The sequence below is a fragment of the Typha latifolia genome, chromosome 3 (genome assembly GCF_019914945.1).
Source record: "Typha latifolia isolate L0001 chromosome 3, TyphaL0001v2, whole genome shotgun sequence".
NCBI lineage: Eukaryota > Viridiplantae > Streptophyta > Magnoliopsida > Poales > Typhaceae > Typha > Typha latifolia.
In genome coordinates, this window is record NC_133088.1 from 11,064,863 (window position 1) to 11,083,213 (window position 18,351).

General features: G+C 34.9%; 1 protein-coding gene across 1 annotated transcript; it reads right to left on the bottom strand.

Moving 5' to 3' along the window:
* Positions 1-1,191: 1,191 nt before the first annotated feature.
* LOC140785258 (RNA polymerase sigma factor sigF, chloroplastic) lies at positions 1,192-15,024 on the bottom strand. The gene is made up of 9 exons (XM_073133060.1): positions 14,741-15,024; positions 14,106-14,254; positions 7,405-7,526; positions 7,084-7,326; positions 6,713-6,989; positions 6,388-6,618; positions 5,397-5,537; positions 2,584-2,781; positions 1,192-1,659 (listed from the first exon to the last, which is right to left on the bottom strand). The coding sequence occupies exons 1-9, from the start codon at positions 14,829-14,831 to the stop codon at positions 1,363-1,365; spliced, it is 1,749 nt and encodes a 582-aa protein (XP_072989161.1). The 5' UTR covers positions 14,832-15,024; the 3' UTR covers positions 1,192-1,362.
* Positions 15,025-18,351: the final 3,327 nt, after the last annotated feature.

Sequence of the window (18,351 nt, forward strand, 5' to 3'; positions counted from 1 at the left end):
AATTATATGATTCTAGTTCAAGCCGTTGTGCTACTCATTTTGATAAAATTATAAATATGAGTTTTCTTTCTATTATAGTCTTCATAGAATTATAAATTGTGTCAATACATATAAGAACTCTATTTTTTTAGTCTAATACATTTATGACATCCTTTCATGCAAAATATTATATTGTGACCAAAGTCATATCTACGTATGTCCTTTCTTTTTCTTTTTTTAGTCTCTCTATTAATGTAGATATCCCTATTACATGATAAAATATCGATACAAATTAATGTTGTAGTTGAAAACTTAAAGACCTTGTTCACATTGGGAACGGAGTGAAATTGGAATAATAAAGTCTAATTTGTTATTATTAAAATAAGGGATTTATTCTAGGAATATCTATTCCTATATTTATTTGTATTCTAAAGATGTAATAATTATGTTTGATGTGACATAAAGTGAGAGTAAAGAATAAAATTACTGAAATACCCTTCGATTTAATTTAAAATAGAGTGATAAAATAGATGATAAATAAATTAATATATTTTATGTATATAATTGTTGGAGTTACCGTATGCAATGCTAAGCTAAGGTATTATATATGCAATGCTAGACTAAGTCGTTATATATGCATTAAAATATATTAGAGTTTTTGCATTAAAGTATGTTAGAGCTTGCTTGATCTAATCAAATATATTCTACTGTTTCAGAACCGATTGATTCTCGTTGAGTTAGCAAAAAAAATTCTGAAGGATACAATAAAACCCTAGTTCACTATTGTAATTAAACTTCCTTTGCCCAATGTCGAACTATGTGAGCTTATAGAGGGTTTTGCAATTTAAGTATATTTATTTTTTTTATTTGTAATAATAGATATATAAATCCTGTGTACTTCAACAAAATATTACATCGATTATAAAAAATATATATGCATTTAATTTTATATGCTAAATAAAAAACCTAGCAAAAGCCCAGGGTTTTATAAAAAGCTCTAATCAAGAAATGTTTTTTTTATAGAAAAGATGCCTTCACAAATTTTCTATTATTTAACTATTCATCATAGCATTCACTTAATTTGAACCACATTCTTCTTGAAAAAGCATATATAACTTTTTTGAACGAGCAAATCTAGTTCTGAAAATTTATAGCCAAAAAACCACTTTTCCACTAAATACACCACTAGGCGCAAAAAAGATGGAAAAAAACTAAACAAACAATTAGAAGTCATTCCTTTTAACACATGAGATTTACAAGAACTGAACGAATGTACAGTCAGTTGGAGATGTATATTTTATATGTAACATAACCATAGAACGAGCCATTTGCAATGAACAACTGAATCAAAACCAGCTTCAGAGCAAATATAGTGATGAGCACCTAGATTCCTTGAACTATCAATTCCATATAAGCTTCTAGACCTTGGCTTGGGAGACTTGCTTTCAGCTTTTCCAAAGCGTGACTTTCTATCTGCCGAACCCTTTCCTTTGACAGGCCAAACATGTTGCCGATCTCAGTGAGAGATTTTCGCTCACCGTCATGTATGCCGAAACGGTATAGAATTATTGTCCTCTCCCTAGGTTTGAGAATTCTAAGGAGGTCTACCACATGCTGTCTCATCATCATCTTGGTTATTTTCAGATCAGGTACTTCAACCTCCGGGTCTGCCGTGATTTCCTGCAACCATCAAGTGAACTCTTGATACAACAAACTTCAGCAGAAAATTGACTTAGACATGATACAGTGTATTTGGGTATAGAAAATGTCCAACAACTTTTTAAATATCAAGCTTGAATTTATGAGTGTAGAAAAGGAATTACATGGATTTGTATGTAGAAATATGTACAGGAAACAAGGAAGATAATAAAACCAATAACAGGGAGATGACGTAATGTGCTTGCTCTTGTAATTATGTACGAAAGAAATTCTCACAATCATTAAATCAAAATGATATACGCTGGCCTTGGATACTTATAAGACAATCATATGCACCTCAGGGAGGCCATCGCCCTTATGGATCGTTAACTAAGTCAACCTGAAAAGGGGGAAGTCACTGAATAGACAATCCACCAGTGGAAATCAGATCAATTCTGGACAACCTGCATAGTGCCATGCCTCACGGCAGGCCTGCCATGCCAGTGTCGGCGCCGCTTCACCAATTGCCCAATAGGCACAACAAATCCTTACATTTTCAAGCAGCTAAGGAAAAAATATGTGACAAGAAAAGGGAAAAAGATTCATGTCTAAGAATGTGGGCAACAACAGGGGTCTAGTAAAGCAACACGAATGTAGCAAATATAAGATTGTTCATATAGATATTGCAGTAAATCAATGGAAGCTTTCAGAAGGAGCATGTTGAGAAACAAAAAATTAAATAAATATCTTAAAAATGACTCAATGTGAAAGCTCAAGATCTGAAAAAGAGGATACTAAAAGAATGTGTGTTAACATCAAAAGAAGTACTAAAGGAACAAATTATGAAACAAGTAATGATAAAACTACAAGTAGCTCACCTAAAGTTGGCAAGGGAATAAAAGCTCAATATTGAGAAACATATCAACAGTTGTTGTTTTTTTCCTGCTATCTAATTAGCATAATTACCTGGAAAGTGACATCCTGATCTGACCAAGGACGTTCTTGAATTGAGACTGGTTTTCTAGATGTTAATAACAAACTTCGCAACCTTTCAGTTGTGATCCCAACACGCCTCGCTATGTCTTCGTATGTTGGTAGATGGCCTTCTTGAAGGTATAATCTCCTTGCAGTCTTTATCTTCTTCAGAACTGCAAAAACATTCTCCTGCAACCATGGAATACAATAAGTGAATTTTACTTCTATCAGATCAAATGCTACTAGTTTTTCCATTCGCGAGCAATTCTCGGAAATCAGATATCAGTATAGAAGATGACAAGGAAATTTGTTGATCCGAAACTATTAGATAAACTACAATTACTTTGAGTGTCCATGAGAATGAGTAAGACAGAGTAAGGAGTATTTTGCAAAAAATAAAAATTAAGGTACGATATTAGGAACCAATTTCAAGAAGTTTCAAGTGCCAAAAGCTCATCAACATGTTTAGACTCAATTCTTTTCAAGCTGAAATCAATGAATTTATTTTACAAAATTGACAAATGGGGTTGTTGCCTAATAATTGGCTCTCCTCTCCTTCTGTGAGGTTGTGTACTTTTATTCGAATGTTACGAAGGTCGTTCCTAGTTTCCTACAATCTCGAGACATTTTCTGACTAGTGGCTATCAATTGTCACTGTTAAGAAGCTTTGGCAATTCAAAGATCTATATTCATGCATATATGTATGTAGAGTCCTTGTATTGTGGCTAGGGAACATCATACCTATTCTGTCTATATATTCTTTAGCCTAGTAAAAAATAGTAGAAAAGTTTCCTTTTTGCAACATGGTATTAGAGCAATAATATTTTCTATTAGACACCTCACGTGGAGCGAAATCTCCTTCCTGTCAATTTGTTACGCAAATACAAGTCCCCAATTCACATTGAACTCCCCAAGTTACATGACATGTCTCATATCCCTGTCGAACTCATCATGAGCATGAGTTCTCTCCCAGTCAATTCCTCACGCAATGTGAGTCTCCCTATTCTGTCAAACTCCTTCTGCACAAGTGCTCTATTTTTTCCCTGTGAGTTCGACAAGTGATATAGTGTGTGCATCCCTCTACCCTCGACTGTTCATCTTCCAATGAGTTCACTGGCATGTGTTCTTCTGTCAGCAAATATCTCTCTCTGGTTCAATGCACATCTCGTCGAGATCGTAATCATCGCTGCTGATACTGAAGATCTTAGGTTTTGCTGTCGCCGCATCTATTTTACAATGGATAATGTTGATCCAACCTGTTACTATCTTCTTCCCTCTGCTGACTTCAAACTTGCAATAACAACTAATTGACCACTACGAAACATGGATACTGGTATGGAATACGAATATCCCAGTATGGGCAATCGTGAGAAACAAGGATATGATACGCTAAGAATACATTGTGAATTTATATCTATAATATATAATTTAGACAGCCTCTCTAAATGAAAATATAAAGCTAATGTTGGCAATATGTTAGTGCTTGTATTCTATTATATTTTGGTAACATGTAATGGTACATGCCAAGCACATCTAACTATTCATTAGAAAGCTAATAATTTTTAATAAATTGGCAATTACTAATATTGAGTGAAAAGAAGAGAATTTCAAATTTGTAAATTACAAGTTCATTGTGACATGAAATCCCAATATCAATCTCCTTAAAATTCATAGACAATCCCAATATCAACTTCTGGCCCCGAGTCTTATTATAAATGGAACCCTCTGAACTAATAGGAATGTTTAATTTGACTTTACATTTCAACTTTCAAAGTATCCAAGTATCCATAGTATCCACTTTTCTATTTTAATTTTGGAAAAATAGGATCCGTTAAGGAATTACCAGCTATTTTTTGTGAAGTATTCGGCGAGTTTCATGTTCTACATAGTATCTGATGTGATATGGCTAGAGTCTTCTTAGATTGGCCATATTGGTCAGCTACTTTGGAGACTGCACTTCTGGTTGTGATCTCGCTAACCTACATGAATCTAGTCCCGTACCCTTTGATGCTTTAGATGAGAAACACATATGTATATGTAGAGTGCTTATATTGCATTCGCGGAACATCATAACTATTGTATCTATCATATTCTTTACCCCTGATAAGAAAGAGTGAACTTAACCTTTGATAGCAATCTGAAGTAATAACTCAGTAATACAAAGCATTTGAATTAAAGAGTTTTGGGAATCTTATTATTATAAAATGAGCATGTTACTATGTGTATGTGCTGAGATACAGCTGCTGGAAGCAAGAGGCTTACTTCTTAGGAATTTCCCAGTTCCCAAATGTACTGCTGTAATCTGGATCAGTGCAGGTACCACGAAATTGTGATAATCAGAATAACTTATTGACTCTACCTTGTCTTATAACAAACACAGAATCTTGCTTCAAGGGTAACTTATTTCAAGTTCTTTTTCTATAACTAGACCATTTTATCATGTATCCTGGGATAGCAAGATACTGGATATTTACTCATCTCAAGGGTATTTTTCATAATAATAAGAAAAAACTCATGGGGATTGAAAAACTGATGACTTCCAAATCCATCATCCTCCCTTCCAATATCCTCAATCAATTCCCACCTATAAGGGAATTTTTACCACAGATAATATAGCTGAAAATCCAGAAAGTGGCAGCCTGTAGGTGCACCTTGCATAGATGCAGCAAGAATACTTGTATGCATAAAAAAACCGCAGGTTTGGTTGAATAATTGCATCAAAATTGAATGTAGGACTTTATCTTTTAAAAAAAAAGTCTGAACACTTCAGTTTTAATGAAAATACAAAAGAAAGCCATTCATACCGGCAATCGAACTGTTCTCGAGTTCTGAAATATGGCCTTCCTAATAGATTGACGTATCCACCAATATGCATAAGTTGAAAACCGGCATCCTGCTTTAGGCTTAAATTTCTCCAAGCTCCTCATCAAACCCCTGCTTCCCTCCTACAGTAACAGATACTTTTATACTGAAAGAATGCACTACGATTATCTTGAAGAGGAGAACAAAAGGCTTTTTCAAACTTGAAATTAACTATCAACTCCTGATATGACAGAATGGAACAATTCAATGATTCCAACAGACTAATCTAAATATTGCAACTGCAAAAATTGAAATGGGCAAATATAAGAGTAAGACCCTACCTTCTCTGATTTTGTGTAATTATATGGAAATGATTCATATTCACAGGGCATAACTTCTTCATGATTAATAAACAAGAATACATAGGGGGGTGGACAGTGTGACATCTAGTAATTAATGTTTCATTGTTTCACATTGTTCATCATTCATTATAAACAAGGTCTAAAGTTCCTCAATATATCTTCAACTTCTTCAGGATTCATTTATTCTCAGTCAAGTGATTATCAATTGGATGGCTGTTAAACAACCGAATGATATTTCTCTTGATTAGCATAAAATTCATCTGGATTATCAGAGAAATGGAAGGAAAAGATCATCAATTTGACTAACAATAGATGGAATTTAAAAGTAGAAAAATCAAAAGCACAGTAGAATAGTTTGGAGTTGATTCATGTTATAGTCAACAGATGAGATGAAGATCAACACATGTCTTGCTAAATGGCAGATAGTATTCATGTAATCAATCCCAATCTAATAGGAGATAAGGCTCTTTTAAATCTTGCTATTGGGAAGACATAAGGATCACAAAAATTAACACAGCAACGGTTTCACCATAATCAAAAGATAAGTAGTCAGCATAAATTAAGGAAGATAAATGAACACAGGGAACAAAATACCAGTACAGCATGTAGTAAGTGGAGAAGGATAACCTACCTGCAGTAGATCCTGAATGTTGAGACCCTTCCCCTCATATTGTTTAGCTACATGTACCACAAGACGCAGGTTACCATTAATCATCTTTTCTCGGCTGCGCTTTCCAGAATAAAGGCGAGACTGCAGATCTTGGCAGCTCATTCCAACAGCTTGAGCCCACTCAGCTAAGGTAGGTTCACGAGCAAATTGAACAGAAAGTCTTTGCTTAACTTCTTCCAATCTGATAAGATCCTGTTAAGAATTATAATTACGAATCATTAGAAAAGGGCTAGACCATGTTAACAAAGTTAAATCTTGCAAGAGAACGAGAGGACGAAAAACATGCCTGTATCTGAACAAACAACTCCTTTTCTTCTTTAACAGTTAATAATTGTTTTGTTTCAGGGCCCCACAAAAATAATCTGAGGGGATCATTTAGATCAAGACTTTTATCAATCTTCTTGCTCATGTTAGTGTTCTTCAAACTGGGGACATCATAAATAAAATTGTCCAGATTCTTTGAGACCTTCCGCTTCTTGGGTCTCCTCTCCAATATTCTTTTTGATCTAATAATTACTTCTTCCCTTGTCAAGATCTCCTTGCAGAATTCTTTGGGATCAGCACTGAAAACAAGTCATATTTTAGTTGCAGCAATAAGATTAAAGCACTTAATTTACTATTGGTAAAAAAGATAGGCCTTAAAGGAATGAAACAAACCCATGAAAATGTGGCTCATTCAACTCTGCAGCCAAGATATTGGATTTTTCTGCTAGTACAGCAGCTTTTCTTGTGGCCATCATGGCCCTCTTAGCAAGGGCAAGGACATCATCTGGGGTTACAGAATTTGCACTATTCTCAAATTCCTTAGCTCCATTTTCTATAGTTGCAGTATTGTCATGTGCAATCAATTCTTCAGTTGAGACTGAAATTGGATTTTCCTCACTGCATGTAGGTGGCAACCTGAAATGAGGAGAACAAGCATAGTGGGTTCAGAAATAAACAAGCCAGCATTAGAAATGTTCAAATAGACAAGCATACCAGAATCCTGACTGATAAAGCATTTGGCGTTCAAAATATTTCCGATATTGGTCAAATTCCTGCTCTTCATTCTCTTCACAAGAAGATGTTCCAGTCTCTAATTGCTGCCTATCCAGAGTTTCCTTAAATAGTTAAACAGAATGATATTAATTTGAACGTGTCAATGGATCAAGCAAATGTGTCAGCAAATAACTGACCAAATGAAGATGCTAACAAGGATGCACATGAAAATCTAATGCAATTAAGACACATCCTATGAAGCCTTACTCTAAAACATTATAATATGAGAATAAAATATTTGGTCAACATGATAGGTCATATAAAAAAGATAACTGGGAATAAGTGCTCGCTGGAAAATCTCTGCAAAACAAAACTAAACATTCGATTGTTTCTGGAGAAAGAGAAAAGTAAACATTTCTTGGACCACAACATTGATCATAAATAATGAGAATGTACTGAATACCTTTCTATTATGATGCTAGTCATGGAACAATATGCATATGTATCTCAATATTACTACCTAATAGTTTAAAGAAGATCTCCTGTAATATCACTAAGAAAATCTCACCATTATATGAAATTTCCTTCCTCAAGTTACCAACTTATTAACAGTGTCTCTACCAATATAATGAAAACTCATTAAGAAAACATCATCATTATATGAATTATGAAATTTCCTTCCTCAAATTAACAACATATCAAGAGTATTTCTATTTACTGATAGAAAAACAGAAATATAGTGACTTCTCATGATAATACCATGCAATTGAATAAAAAAAAGAAACAAAATTTAAGACTTCTATGACTGCAACCATGTCTGAGCACATAAAGGATTAAGGTGAAAGTCATGTTTGATGCTATCTTAAAAACATAACAAGATATTCAATCTTAGTGCTAAAGTTTGTAGAATGCATTGCACATTTACAGTAAGGAGAGACTTTTAGGCTAATCTGCATCAAAGAATAAATCATTGGAGAAAATGTAAAGTTTGATTCATGTTTCCTGCGAAAACATGACAGTATTCTGTTAAAAAATTGCACAACCTAGCTAAAGATGTAAGAGAATGTCTTCTTAGACAGCCAAACAAAAAGAGTAAGACAAAGGAAGAAAAGAGAAAAGGTCTACAGAGCCCAAGTGTTACGAACTAGATCTAGACTAATTCGGACATAAGAAAATTATGAAAATCTTAGGTATTGGTAGCCTCGTGAGTTAGGGTTCTAATGGCTTTGGTCTTAATTAAATTAGAGGTCGAGATAAAAAAATATAAATAAAATAGAGAAGCAAGGTCAGAATAAGATAGAACGGTAAATATCCGATGTTACGGCAGTCATCGGAGGGTGGCGAATGGCCAAGAGTGGTAGTGGACAGCCGTAAGGTAGGGTGACTCATAGAGATGATAGTGGCTATGGGTTAGAGATAGAATTAGAGTTTCTAACTTAGATCTACTCCTAGGAAAATAAACGACTATGATTAATTTACTTTTACTCTTAGATTATCTTACTCTTACTCCTAAGGTAGTCTAAAGCTAAAATATTATTCTTAATTTTTCATTGGATGCTTGGATTGGATGCTTGGATGAATAAACAAAGAAGCTCAGCCCCTCTATATATATAGGTCGGGTATAATAAGTCCTACTCGGACTTAGCCCTAAAAGTTTATATGACTTAAACTAGAACTTACCTTAGAGGCTTGGAGATGACTTAATTGAACTTGTCTTAGTGACTTACGTGACTCAATTGAACTTATCTTATTGGCTTACATAACTTAACTAGACTTGCCTTAACGGTTTACATAGCATAACTAAACTTGCCTTACAGGATTACATAAGAGATAAACATGAATCATTTAAAAGATAAATAAATTTGATTCATCGAGCCCATTGTCTTCATAATGCGATCCGATCCGACCCGATTGGCATCACTAAAAGGAGGCTAAATAATAGGAGACTCTTAACTCTTCTATATGCTTGTCCGCTAATATTTCCCATACAACTTAAATAAAAATAGAATTTGCAAAAACATACTATGAAATGCTTCATTTATAAGCAAAATCTAATAGGAGTGGAAGTCTAGTCATTCCAATCCAGTTGACTTATTAAAGGAGACAACATCAGGCGGCTAATAGAGGAGGAAACATCAGAATAGACGAAATTTTGGCCGAGCATTCAAATGCTTAGCCAACCATTCAAATGCCCGATTGGGTTCATCATGTCGTTCGAACAAGTTCAGAACATTTTGGACAAAGAGAAAAGTTTGCCAATGAGTTCAAATAGCCCTCGAGCCGTTCAAACGCCCGACAACCAGATCGTTGATTAAATTAATTTATGTTTAAAGAGTATGACGACTTTAAGGTCTGTTTTGTTTTCTTAAGTGATTAGTTTGATTGGAAGGCTATTTATATGCTATTTTAACTTGATTTTGGCAAGTAATAATGTATTTTCTTATCTTTTTCTTTTCTCTCAAGTCGACCTACTAGCCAAAGGGCTAGGTTTTGTTGACTTCTTTTTTTGTCCATTAAACTACTGTGATAATGCTTGATAGAATTTGCTGCTCAAAACTTATCAATTGATATTAGAGATTTTGTGCCCGGTTGACTAAAATCCATTAATCAACTCAACACAAAGTCGTGGAGGATGTCGAAGACATAGGTGATATCAGTTGAAGACCATCTCAATGCGCTAGAGTTTCTATCAAAAAGTGAGGACACAGTCAGAACATGGGAGACTATACAGGTAATTTACAATAGCATTGATGAGGTGACGAAACATATGATGCGCATCGCATAAAATGCTAGCTCTACTACATGGAATGTTGGTCATCACATCTATTAGAGCGCTTGAGGACATTCAAGCTAGGGGATTTCAGCCCCGTGTCACCCGTCTAAACTTTCCAAAGTAATTAGGTGAAGATCCCCTAGGTTGGATATACAAGGCCAATGGCAGAGCTAAGAATTTTTATTGGAGGAGGGGGGGCAAGATTATGAAGTCAATTATATTAAAAAAATATCAAATTATATTTTACTTATATAAAATGCAAACTAAGAAATTTTAAGAGTACCAACTAAAGTTTTAAATGATAAAAACTGTACAATAATTTTTGCCCCTCTAAATTATACTAAAAATTTATATTTGCACTCGGTGAGAATAAATCGTCGAGATATAGTATCAAACTTTGTTATATAAAATTTATGGCATTGATTGACATGGACCCCTTTGTAAATACATTCTTCTAATTTTATGTTGTATATCTAGGTGGTAATTAGATATTATAATTCTTAATTTAGGATTTGACGGGAGATTTTTTATATCAATAATTTGATGATTTTTTATATCAATATTTGTTTCATTAACACCAATTTCTATTTGACCAACCATAATTGAAATAAAAACCTAGTAAGAATAGGAAAGAAATCAATTAGATAAAAAACATTTAGTATAAAAAGAAATAAATACTTACCTAGTGCTATTAATGCAATGACAGATTTACCGTGGCTTTCTATTATCATCCTTCATTATTTTTCTTCTAATCAAATGAGGCATTGGAAAAAGACTTAAAAGAAAAGAAAGATTAATTCTTTTCTCTTGGCTACTAGGATTTTATTTTTGTTTATTTTGTTTAGATGGTTAGCTTGATAGATTTGAAAATGGGAAACAGAAAACTATTAATAATATAGTATAAATGGCAGTGATCCCATTAATTAACAAAAAGTTTTGAAATTTTGGGGGGCCCACCATTGCCAATTAAAGGTTGGAGTGCAAGGAGATTTGTCGTGATGTGGAGGTCCGATTGCAAGACTACCACTTCCTCATCAATACATAGCCCTTAGGACTACAAGGCTCTAATGTCATCTTGGTGGTGGAGTAGCTGCAAAGTTTGGAACCGATCACCTTTGACTACGAAAGTTTCACAATAGAATTCGAGACAATGGGAAAGAAGTACCAATCGCAAAGGGATGTGGGGGCGGCCCATCGGGTGATGAAATGGATGATGAGTTGCAAAGCAGGGGCATTATTGATGATGATGATGGAAATGACTCCAATTGAGTCACTAATAGTGGTGCGGAACCAATGGGATCTAGGTTGGGTGGTTTGGGCACCACATACCTTAGCCAAAAGATGGTGAGGTGAGGTTACTGGAGGATTAGATAGGTGGCATACCGTCTGCATCAGAGGGGTCTCTACTAAAGAAGTAGGTAGACGAGAAAGGGCACAGTGTACCATGTCTACCTCAAATTGCTGATTTTGGGAAAATTGTTATGGAACACGATGAAACTTGAAATTTCTCTAGTTTAAGAATAGAGGTGCCTTAGTGCGAGAAGCATTGGTCCATTGGGAAGGATTATGATTGGAGGATATTACGTAAAAGAATTTTGAAGAGTTATAGCTGAGATGTCTACATCTAAACCTTGAGGACAAGGTTCATCTTTAAGGGAAGAGAAGTGATACGAATGAAAGTCTAGTCGCTCCATTCCAATTCCTTATTAGAGGAGCTGACATAAGGCAACTAGTGGAGGAGATTCGCCAAAATAGACGAAATTTGGGTCAGGCATTCGAACATCTGGCCAACAGTTTGAATGCCCAACTAGGTTTGCCATGCTATTCGAACGAGTGCAGATGGAGAGGAAAGTTTGTTGATGTGTTCGAATGCTCTACCAGCCATTTGAACGCCCAACAACTAAATCATTGATTAAATTAATTTATTTTTATAGATTTTGATGGGTTTAGGATTATTTTTTTCCCTGAGTGATTAGATCAATAAGGAGGCTACTTATTTGTTGGTTTACTTGAGTTTGGCAAGCAATAAAGTATTTTCTTCTCTTTATCTTTTCCCTAAAGTTGGCTGAACTCGCCAGAAGGCTAGAGTTTGTTGGTTTCTTCTATTTTTTGTCTATTAAATTGTTATAGTATAGGATCTATCGGGTCAAAACTTATCAAAATCTTTTACTAGCTATTGAGAAAATCTTGTTCACATGAGACACATGGGCCTGTTACAATACCATAAATAAGTAGATTTCCATCAATCATTATTATCCCTTCACCCACCTACCAAGCTTTCCATTATTTTTCAATCCATACTCTTGTATGCACAATTCGATCATAGTGCATTAGTCTAGTGACTAGGATGCGAGGGGTTTAAATGAAATGATTCAAATTACATACTAGAGGTAGCATTAGATAATAGAAATGAAAGATAGTTCGTAGTTGTTATCATATTCTTATACCTACATGAATGGCTCTTAGTTTAAAGTGCAGTAACATGATATATTTCTCTCGAGAGGCAGTGCAACAAAATGCATTTTGTTTTTATTAACATGGTAGTAGAAATTAAGCATGAGGTTTATTACTTTTATGACAATTATAAAAGTAGGATGCCAACTTATAAATAGCTGGGAAACTCCCTATCATTATGAAGATCTTTTCCTAGATGCCATGAGGTCAAATATGTCATGAGAAATTGTTGCACTCATTATTGGGAGAATCCAATAGTGAGTTGACCTTAAAATTGGAAGACAGGTGTAGATACTAGAAATATTTACTGTGGGGAGTTGCAATTTGACAATTTGATCTTTTACAAAGCTTTTTGGGTGCTGTTGATGATATGTATGATGTAGATTTACATTTCCTTGTTGCTTGAAGGTGCATTCTTAGAACTTGGGCACAAGCTTAAAAAGCCACTGATACACATCTTACCTACACATCCTAGCACTCATCTTCACTGCAAAATATTGCCTGCGCCAAGAGCCTGGAGCATTTTTCTTTAGGTGCTCCTAGCTTTACATGCAGAGTCATATCTGATGTCTAAAGGTAATTGCAGGTATTGGCGACTTCATATTGTGACATTCTTGTGTAAGCTCAATGTCACCCTATAAAAATGTTCAATGCCGACATTGAGAGATTCAAAGTATTTGTATAGTCTTCCCTCAAAAACCTTCATGAAGCAGTGATTCTTTTACCTTTAATGCTCTCAGGACCATTCTGCAAATAAATTTATGTTTCTTTTCTAGGTTTCAACTATTCACTGAGTAAACATTTTCTAACTTCCTCTGACACTGACTAGGTTGCATAAACATGTGATCCTATTTTTAAATACACTGCATAGTTATGGGCCTTGTGGCAATGGATTATATTGAATCATGCATTGCAGTTTAATTATTTTCTGTTCCAGAGTATGAGGAGGAAAATTTTGATAATTTAGCCCTTTGTGAACTCTTGGAACAGGGATTTCTATCTTAAAGGGCCTCAGTTTGTAGGAACTTAGTTGTTTATTAATTTATGATCCCCACAGACACTTTCGACATAAATCACTGTATAGCATTGATGAGAATGGAGGAAAGAAGAAAGTTGTATAACATAATTGATTGCATTTTTTCTATAATGCTTTCATCATCAGATCACTATATTCGTAAGCATTTTAGGATGACTTTATGGATATGGATAAAAACTTGAAACTCTTGAAATGGCTTTTTTACTAGAACATGTTATGATATTCTTCTCATAGTATATTTCATAATATAGTAAAAATTTCTGTATTTCTAGTTACCTACCGAGCTATCATCTGGGCCTAATATTAACAACACAAGCATACAAAGCTAAAGTAAAACCATTTTTAAAATGGAAAAACTTTTGTCTGAACATAATCCATCATTTGTATGGTTTTATTGTTCTATGTGTAGAAATAAGAGTGGATGTCCAAGAGCATTACCTGGGCAACCTTTTCATCCTTTAAGAAATAGTGGCCTTTATAATCCTCACGTTGTTCCAAGGAAAGAACTGATGTAGGAAAATGACGCAAAGTGGACGATGTTGGCATGGAGGCAACTACTCGGCTTGTGTGCTCATGTAGCATTTGTACTGCAAAGAAAAAAAAAAAGTAATTGCAGAAAACCCATTTTTCAGTACCCAAAATAATCCTAAATGTTGCATACCATTAGGCTGCCAGCTATAAAATTGCATGCCTACCACTACAAGGGAGCAACAATTTGATATTCACAAAGTTATATTTACTAGAAATATGCAGCAGCTCCATCATAGATGCTGAGACAATTAAATTGAAGCTAAAAAAAAGGCACTAAGCACACTGCTTAAAAAGGATGCTCTTGTTGATGGAAAAAGGGTGAATTTTTTTATCATATTCGATACAACAGTACACTGATTCTAGTGCAAATTCAATTACCAAAACAAATAGAATCCACCATCTATTTGGATGTTTTTCCTATAAGGTAAATACTCACTATAATCGATGGTCAGCTGGTAATGTTCTTAAAAATAAGTGCAACAAAAGAGGATTCAAACCGGTGGAATGTGATTATGGAAAAACGATTGCCAATTGATAGCTACCTGAGGTGGAGACTGGATTCCTGAAGTGGGTTCTTGGGAGATAGGAAGGAGAAGGAAGAGACGAGGAGAGGAGGCTCTTCCCTGCATCCATTCCTGCGAAGTGTGGGAAAATGGCCACGTCAGTAGTCTATTCTTCTCCACCCTATCTATATATCAACAATCCGTGATGAGTGTTGGGAAAAGAAGAAGAGAGAGCAAGAGAAGTGAGGCTGAGGCTGGCTCTAACGGCAGCGAGAAAGGAAGGAAAAAAGAAAAAGAAAATAGAAAAAAAAAATAGAAAGAAATCGGAAGGGCTCGTAAGGATGAGGTTCTGCTGCTGCGTTGCTGGTGGAGAGAGTGAGTGAAGATCACGGCCGCTCAACCGTACTAAGCCACCTCGAGATGCTAATTTAAGATGGATTTCTCTCCACGTGAATCCCGAGGCAACATGGACGGTACAAAGAGGTGAAGAAGGCTGGGATATTTATTATCCGTCCGTCCGATCTGACTTGGGTATTATTGGAACGGACCTTTTTTTTTTGTCATATAATATTTGTTTTTATTGTAATATTTTACACTCCATTTCGTTAAATTGAGTTTAAGGGAGCCGGTTAGGCTCATTCCTTAGTCTTATTTTGGGTATTTTAAACTAAACTAACAACGTTAGGTGTTTAATTATAACATAGGTTAAGAATATAATTATTATTTTTTTATGTAATATAAAAAGAATTCGAGAGAAAATGAGAATATATTAAAAAAATTGAATCAGAATATCCTTTTAGTCGAGAGAAAATGATTCTAGTTGCCTTTTAGCATCATGACTCTTGACCAAGTAGATCCGCTCAACTAGAAATTATTTCTCTAAATTGTTTTAAGAAATCTAATCTTCGTTATAAAAATCATCATAAAGGGTTTTATCAAGAAATGTTTCTCAAACAATATTTGATTTACTAGAGATGGTAGAATTAGTATACATATCTTGCTTAGTAGACTCAAAGATAGAGCCAGACTTCACTTTTAGAGGGGTCATATAATATATCCAATAGATAATTTTAAGAAATATAAGGTCTTGACTTTAAAAAAATTGCACTACAATTTAAAATTTAAGATCTCCCTTTCTCTTGTATGTGTTTCTATATATATATATATATAAAACTTACTTACAACACAATGGGTGGTTAACTACATGATTAACTATTCTTTTATATATATATATATATATATATAACTTACTTACAACTGGTGGTTAACTACATGATTATTCTTATAAAGTAAAAGGCCTCTTTTTTTTAAGAACCCGAGCTACATATCAACCTCTCAAACTTATGTGTGATTAGGCCTGTCAAAAAAGCTCGTCGGCTAGGCTCACGGGCTCGGCTCTAGCTCTAAATAAATCGAGCCAGCATCGGCTCGCTCAGACTCGACTCGATTAGTCTCGATTATATATACATAATTATTATCATTGGATCTTAAATCCAACAATTGATATGATATGTATAAATAAGGAGAAAGCCCTAGCTTTCTCCCCAAATTTTTGATTCTATTCCCAGATCGGCACCACCGCACCACCCAAAACCCAAAGGTGAAAGGCCTAACCCTCCACCGAACCCTCTTCTCCACCATCTTCTCTGATCACCAAAGGCAACCATCACCTTTTTCACCATCGAGGCACCGACGACGATCATCACAGTTGACGCGTCGACAGCCAAAAGACAAGTATTCTCCACCAGACCACTGAAACCCATCTTCACCACTAAGGACACCAACAGCGAGTTGGCAACCATCTTCTTTTTCACCACCGACGAGAGTCACTCTCTATCTTCATCGTCGGATTGATCTCATCCTCCACCTCTCAAGGAGTCAAGGTTAGTTAATAATTTTTTTAGCAATCAAAACATTTTCACCTACTCATTCTCTATCTTCATTGCTGAATCCATCTCATCTTCACCTAGAATTTTTTATGTGAGACTAGCCTTCTCTTCTCTCGTGTCCAAGAATGTTTTGGTTGATTAAATCTTATACTACCTAGTTGTTGTAGCCACTATATAAGAGACGAAAGATATATGAGCTCGTTTCAAAGCTTATGTTTTTTCAGTGGTTAAATATTACAAATCCATAACAAAAGTGATGAGCATTAAGATTGATATTTTATGAATCTTTTTAACTAGAGAATTATATGCGTATAATTTGAACTTAGTGTAACTCATTTTTTAGGATCGAGATGAATTAAAGGATTAGGCTCATTATTTAGTATATAGCCTACATGCATGGATAAAAATAAAATTAGTAAGTAAACTAGTTTGGGCATAGATCAACAACACTACAATTTGAAAAGAACTGCGATAATGCTGTGCTAGTTCATGTTATGAATATATTGTTTTACTCGAAAAAACAGGATTATGAATATATTTATGTTATAAATATATTGTTTTAGGTTCCCTTGGAACTCCCTTTCTTATTATTCTTCTCTGCAAGTTTTTTGACATTTTTCAGCTTCCTTTAAATTCAATCAGATCTGAATCTGTGATCCTTCTTGCTGGCCTTTAGAGAAGGTGTAGTCAAATTTCTTTTTATTGAAATGAACTTTTCATTTATTGGAAAATAATTGGAATAAAATTGTCTTAGAATACTGTGATCTTGAACTACTTTATTTCCACTGCTTTGTTTATCTAAATGAAAATATTGTTGGAATTGTGAAACACCCAAACTTCCAAATACACGTGTAAACCACGTGGGTAAATTCCCCCATGTAGTGCATCACATGACCTATCAGTAATAGGATGCACACAACAGTACAAGTTCATACCATAAATAAACTCAACCATAAGAGTCCGGATACAAGTTCCACAGGCCACAATAAGCCTTCTAGATATGCATATAAAATATAACATTAAAGTCCAAAATACAACGTCAATCATAACGCCCTCGCAGGAGCTCAATTAGGGCTCAATACAACTAATAGACATACTGAAATCGAATGGCAACTACTCCTCGCTACCCGCACCTGCGTCTCTTAGCTCTGAAATAATGCCACCAAGAGGTGGTGAGCTCACAGCCCAGCGAGTAGGATCCATCAATCTAAACAATGAAATCACATATGCATATCCAATGCATATCTATAATTGCTAGCAATAATAATATGCTTGTTGAAATGACTTACCATGAGTTACTAGATCAATAGAAACAATAAAGATTTCACGTCAATATCCTGGAATATGCTAGTTACTAAACGTATCAAGATAAGTCCACACAGATATCATACTTGATATAATCTTTTATTCATACATATCTCAATTATAGTGTTTACATGTTATGCACAGTAATAAAAGAGTAGTTTAGTCATCTCATGCCCACCGAGGCATTAATCATACTTATCATAACTCATCAGGCTATTCACCACACAGGGTAAATACTCTCAAGAAAATCATTCATCACATAATCATCCATCATCTCATACATCGAGGAGGGATATATACACATCTAACGGTAATGCCACCTACACATGGCGACACTACATGTGACCAGTAGTCTGTGGCCATCAGACTAAGGACACCGGTCGTAAGCCCATATCTCACTCTCTCTAAATCATCACCACCCTCATCGGGAGAATCGGGAGCCCTCGGTTCATCAAC